Source organism: Protopterus annectens, chromosome 9.part0, assembly GCF_019279795.1.
Source record: "Protopterus annectens isolate FY-2018-M chromosome 9.part0, PAN1.0, whole genome shotgun sequence".
Classification (NCBI taxonomy): domain Eukaryota; kingdom Metazoa; phylum Chordata; order Ceratodontiformes; family Protopteridae; genus Protopterus; species Protopterus annectens.
The window spans coordinates 748,874,282-748,880,281 of NC_056743.1; the positions used below are offsets into that span (position 1 = coordinate 748,874,282).

A 6,000-nucleotide genomic window follows, 5' to 3' on the forward strand; every position below is an offset into this window, starting at 1 on the left:
TAAATTGTTGAGTTTGAAAAGATGATTGATGTTTTAACATTTCTAATATTTTTGGGTTAAAATGTTAATATTGTATTATATTATATATTTATTTGCTTGAAGGTAGCAACATTTATATTATACATACATATAAAATCCTAGTCTGTTAGTAGTTGATTTTTTATTTTTTATTTTTATTTTCGTATATATTCAAGAATATAGGTTAATTTTTGTATATACATGTTTCTTATTCTGTATATAACTAAGGTATGACATTTATAGTTGTATTTATAACTGTGTCTGAGTCTTCGATTTTGGGTCTATTTGACTTTAAGCGCAGACTCCAGAAAAGGTTAGCTTGTTTTTTAATTACTAATAGCAGTTTTTAATTGCTAACAGCAGTTCTTAATTTGTCTTGTGTTATTTAACGAGGACTATTTTCCACAATGTATCATTGTCTGAAGAAGTTTGCCTAAGAAGGCAAATGAAAAGCGCTTTACATCATCAAACTCCAGTTTTAGTAGTTCAGTTTGCCGTTTTGTCATTACAGCCTTTTGTTTATTGACATACCACAAAGTAGCCAGATTTGCAACTCAACAGTCCTGTAGATCTCACCACTCTCTCTCTAAAAATATTTAAACTGGCTTGAGCTGCCTCACCTCTTCCTTCTCTCTCAGCTTCAAACCATACACTCAATTCTTTACCAGCCATCTTTCTGTCCAGCCTTACACTGTCATCTCCCACTATGCTCCTTCAAGAAACCTCCGCAGCTCTTCCCAAGACCTCTTAAATATCTATAAGCACAAGTCTAAAGCAGGGTGCAACTTATATAGCTACCACCCCTCTATTGAATGGAGAAAACTTCCTCTTGAAATTCGAACACTCACATCCCAAACAATTTAAACTAACTCTAAAAGAATATTTCAAAGGACAGTGGATCTGCCAGTGCTCAAATCCACCTTGATAACACTGCTAGTCTATGTATTCATCTCGCTCTTGTACTTTAATATATCCTGTATGATTCAGTTGCAAAAAAAAAAAAAAAACTACTCCTATGTTGCTTTTTTATATTTACTACTACTTTTAAAAATGCTGTGGCTGAAATCTAGCTGTTTTGCCATTTTCTACATGTATAATATTTGTATAATGACTAAATGTAATCTGTATATACTGGAGCTTTTCTCCCTGGGCCTCTGCTGAAAAAGGGCTTTGGCTCAGTCAGACATTCCCGGTCAACAAATGTAGATTAAATAAAGTATTATCGATACCTTGGGCCTAGCTTGTTGAGGCTTGTACTATACATCCCTTACAGGGAGTATGCAACTTCATGGTAGAGTTGGCATTTCAGCTTGAAGACGGTAAGGATCCACATTCTAAATATACAAGCCTTTAAAACAGATTGGCAACTGAGAGAACTAAAGATTATTACAAATAGCATCACTGTAATGTGGTTACATAAAGATGAATATTCATACCAGCTGTCTAAACTGGCAATGATAGCATGGGAAATACACTCAGGTGGGCCTTCATCTCCAGGCCTCCTACACCCTTCAAATCTGAACTTAGTGGCAGACAAGCTAAGTAGGTCTGCATCCAAATAGTCACAAATGGAATCTGGCTAGCAAGGTTTTTAAAACCTGTAGCATAGATGGGTATAGTCTATAATGCTGTTTTTTTTTTTCCTTCAGAGAAGAATTTCCATATGAAGAAATTCTCCTCTTCCATGTACTGTTGCAAGGAGGCATGGGCAGTTAAAACCTTATCCACTCCTTGGGTATTGGAACTCAACACCTTCTTTTCATTTCCATTGTTTTGCAGAAGACAAGAAGAGGGAAATTCAAGCTCATTTTAGTGGCCTGTCTTTGAAGGAAGAGAGCTGTGATTCTCCTAGTTTGTCCAGTTAAGTAAGAAAACGCAGATTGCATCCCCAATGGATCTATACCGCCCCCCACCCCCGTGTGCTTTTTAGGATGAATAGCAAGCACAGTTTTATTGGTACCTTTTGCTTACATTAGATGTCTTTAGATACTTGCTTTTGATGTCAGACATTAGCCCTGGCATGAGGGTCAGTCCTTACCAGTTTAATTGTGCGTATTCTTTTCCAAATCTGTCATAAGGCATGTTAGTGAACACCTCATTGATGGGGGTTGAGGACTCTTTCTTAATTTCTTCATGGTTGTTGTTGCCATATGAACCGTCTAGAGCTTTAGGTGTTAATTCTTGCCATGAAAGCCGTGCAGAGGAGCCGATTCATTCCAACAACCAAACTGGTGCATGATGATTGGAAAAATAAGGGGTTACGCTTTTACTCTCTGTGAGGATAAACACTGTGAGAAGAGCTAAGGGCCATCATACAGGAATACCACCTTCTCAAGTTTTCAGACTACTGAAGAAGTAAATATGCTGGCAAACTTGCTAAGCTGCTCTTACAGTTTTCTGGATCTCAGGACTCTGGATTCTTGCCTAACATCGACAGGCTTACCTCCTGGAACTTCATGTGTGGAATGAATCTGTGTGTGCATTCTGTGTAAATACTGTAGAACTTTGAACAATTCTCAGAGCCTTTAAGGCATTTTTTTATTTTAAGAGCATGAGGCATTTTGACCCTTATTGACAAGTACATTCTTAATGTCAAAGGATTGGTACCATTTGTCTTGCCTTTAGCAGGAAAACATAGCCCTTTTGGGAGTGAGTGCTGCACATTTTTTTATTTCCTGGTTAACCCATCACATTCCAGACATCAGAAATTCTTGGCAGGCCTGTGCAGGTGTTGGTTGAAAGTCTGAGAGTGAGGTATTCTTGGCTTATTTCTAGAGGATGATTTTTGAGGCCTGAGGTAGGCCAGAACTTAATATTTTTACAAGAGCTAGTGATATTAAACTTAACTTCCCAAGTTTTGTTCACTTGAGCACAAAGTTGGAATGGTCTTATCTCTCTCAGAGAAAAATCTTTGTCTGTACTTTTCTTCTGTTTTGTCTCAGTGTGCTTCTCAAGTACAACAGGGGAAGACGGTTGTCAATTCCCATATCCTCTTTTTGGTCCCATCAGATTTTGTTGTTTTTGTGCTCAGCAGCTGTTCTTGGTGACTCAGCCAGTTCATAGTCTGTGATCCCTTGAAATGCTGAACAAGACAGGCTGCTGAGCTGTGATTGGCATGTCAGGGATGGTTTCTTAGCACTTGCAACTTACAACAAAACTCATCTTAGTGTAATAAAGTGCGATCTCTTAGTTGATATATTTAAGTAGCAGGGGGTATGGGAGTGCAGCCCCCCCACATGGGAGGTGCAGGGGAGCTTGCCCCCCCCCCCAGTAATAGATGGAGTAAACTAATATGCTTTGTCTTTTATTTGTTTCTCAATGTACTTCTTTGTGGAGTATAGTAAGTGTTGGTATCCTGTAGTTTTTTTTTTCTTGATATTATGAGATTCAGTAGTTTGAGTTTTCAGTATTTTGAACTTTCGAGATTTTGGACTCAGTATTTTGAATTTCGAGATTTTGAGCTTTCGAGATTTAGAAGTGGACCCAAAATATTGCATGGTAACTATAAGAATCAGAAGAGGTAAGAAAGGATTGGGAAGAGAGATTGGATAAGCAATTCACAAAGAAACAATGGGAGGATATATGCATAGCTCCCAAATGTGCAACAAAATCTAGAAGGTTTAAGATTTTTATTTGGAAATGTTTATATAGATATTTTTGTACCCCAAGTAGTCTCCACAGAGAATTTTTTTTACTGAGGTCGACAACAAATGTTGGCAGTGAGACGGGGACGAAAGAGGTAATTGGGAACATATTTTCTGTGAGTGCGGTAAGTTGTCAGACTTTAAAGATTCCCTGTGGGATGCTCCGTCAGAGATGCTGGATGGGCAGATTGGTCTGACGAGGGAAATAATTTTTCTGAGCTATGATACAAAATCAGAATTGCCTAGACATTGTAAGGCATAGCTGTGTCTAATTATGGTAGCTGCTAAAAAAAGCAATTCGTAGAAAAATCAAAATCTAAGCCAACTATACTAGAAGTAGTGAATATAGTAACAGAGATAAAACTGGAATGGAGATCCTTAGAAAAGGTTAAGAGCAAACTGCATAGGAAAATATGGGAATTGAGGGAACAGTACTTACAGGAGAGGAATGACGTTTAAAAGAAGGTAGGACTTAAATGAGTTGTGTAATGTTTGACTGAAAATGATTTGGTAGATTATAAGCCGTGTATAATGTTTGCAACTGGGAGTGTGTCATTATGGTTTGTGATGTAAAATGCTTGCAATTAGGTTTGTGTTGGTGTGGTTTGTTTTCCTTTATAAAAATGTGTGCCTAGGTTGTAAGTGATGGTTTAATAAAGATGTGTCTTTAAAAAAAGTCAGGCATTGAATAATTTATTCACCGTTGCTTAGGTTATATGATATATAGCTATATATATGAAGTATAATGATTATGTTAATTAAAATTCAACCACTTATAAGAATGTAAATTTGCCTGTCACAAGCGATAATTCAGTAAAGGCATCTGGGGGGGGGGAGCAAGTTCCCCCCCCCAAACGGAACTTCTGTTTCTAGCAAAGAAAATCATATGCCAACTGTCAATCCTCAAAGGCCTCAGAGGAGTATTTTTTTGGAGTATAGTAAAGTTCTTGAGGGCTTTATCCCCAAACTTGTCTTTTAGTCAGCTGATCTCTTGTTTCCTGACAGTTTGGGCACATGGAAGGTGTCCTGAATCTTTGGCAGCTGGCCAGCTGTAATATCCTTGCTAGAATATAATCTAGATATCTGATGTTACTGCAGCATCATTGATCATTCAGAATTTTCTGTTAAGTCTTACTTAACACAACTGTACTTTCACTTAGATCAGTTTAGGCATCTCCTCTTTAGCACAGTGTAAGGCCATCAACATACTGTTAAGGAGTCTTTTTCTTTTTTTTTTTTTTTTTTTTTTTTGCTGCCATGTTGGGTATTACATACTGCTTTATTAAATGCAGTTATGTTCCTTTTTATTTTTGGCACATATTTCATTCTTCTATATTGGGCAGAGCCTGTGCTTCTTACTTTCAATGTGTGCATGTCCCACTGTTTCCTTTCCCCAGGCTTCACACATAAAGCAAGTATTGCAGCATGTACAGTTGCTTAATATCTTGAGTATGTTTTGGCACAGCTGTATTGAAAGGGCTTGCATAACAAGAATACTAGTACTTAGTTCAGAAGAAAAAGGTCTTGCTGGCAAAGATTGCCTCCAGTAGGTATATCCTGTAAACTGAGGTCTTTGGAGACTTCTTGTCTACCTTACTGACTGCTTCCCTCCTTTAGAAGGAGAGATTGTGGTGTTTTATGGCCTGCACTTCCTTCAGGTTTTTTTGTTGCTCATTTTGCAGGGGCAGAAAAGAACTGAGGAAAGGTGTGCCTGAATATGATGTGTGATTTAGTGACTGTAACAGGTGGAGATTTTACAAGTGTGCTCAGCCAAGTATAAACTATTTAAATTCTTCATTGGAGGAGGTCACACTTGCTTTGTAACTTGCTAGTTGAAATGCTCTTGATGGTGAGAAGCCGTGATAATCTTCAGCCTTTTTAGACATGTGTATATTGCCTTAGGGAGAATGTTGTACACAGTTTTAGCACATTTGTGCATCAAGTATGCAATTAGGACTAATATCTTTCTAAGTTAGGAAGTTGGAGTAATCACATATTGTGTCAAGTATTTTACATTTTTAGCTTGCATTTGTACTGTGGAGTGTACTATATATCGGAGATCTAATGTTTTTTTTTTCTTTTTTTTTCTTGTAGCTTTTGGGCTTTGGTACTGCTTTGTTAGAAAATGTAGATCCAAATCCAGATAACTTCGTAGGTGCTGGAATCGTTCAGACAAAAACCCTGCAAGTAGGCTGCTTACTACGTCTAGAACCTAATGCACAAGCTCAGGTAAAGGACTGAAGAAGTAATGAGTTGATGGGAGGAACTTCCTGATGCTTGGGTTATGTGGTGGGCTAGTTGCTTAGTATGACTTTTTGTAATATTTGCAGGTGAATTA

The 6,000-nt window shown here is 37.6% G+C and overlaps 1 protein-coding gene across 5 annotated transcripts in view; it reads left to right on the top strand.

Moving 5' to 3' along the window:
• Positions 1–6,000, top strand: part of LOC122811506 (AP-2 complex subunit alpha-2) — a 2,640,839-nt gene that overhangs the window by 2,352,537 nt on the left and 282,302 nt on the right. For all 5 annotated transcript variants that reach the window (XM_044083382.1, XM_044083385.1, XM_044083386.1 and 2 more), the window contains one exon: positions 5,757–5,891. In XM_044083382.1, coding sequence (XP_043939317.1) covers positions 5,757–5,891 — 135 coding nt within the window. The remainder of the gene's footprint in view (positions 1–5,756; positions 5,892–6,000) is intronic.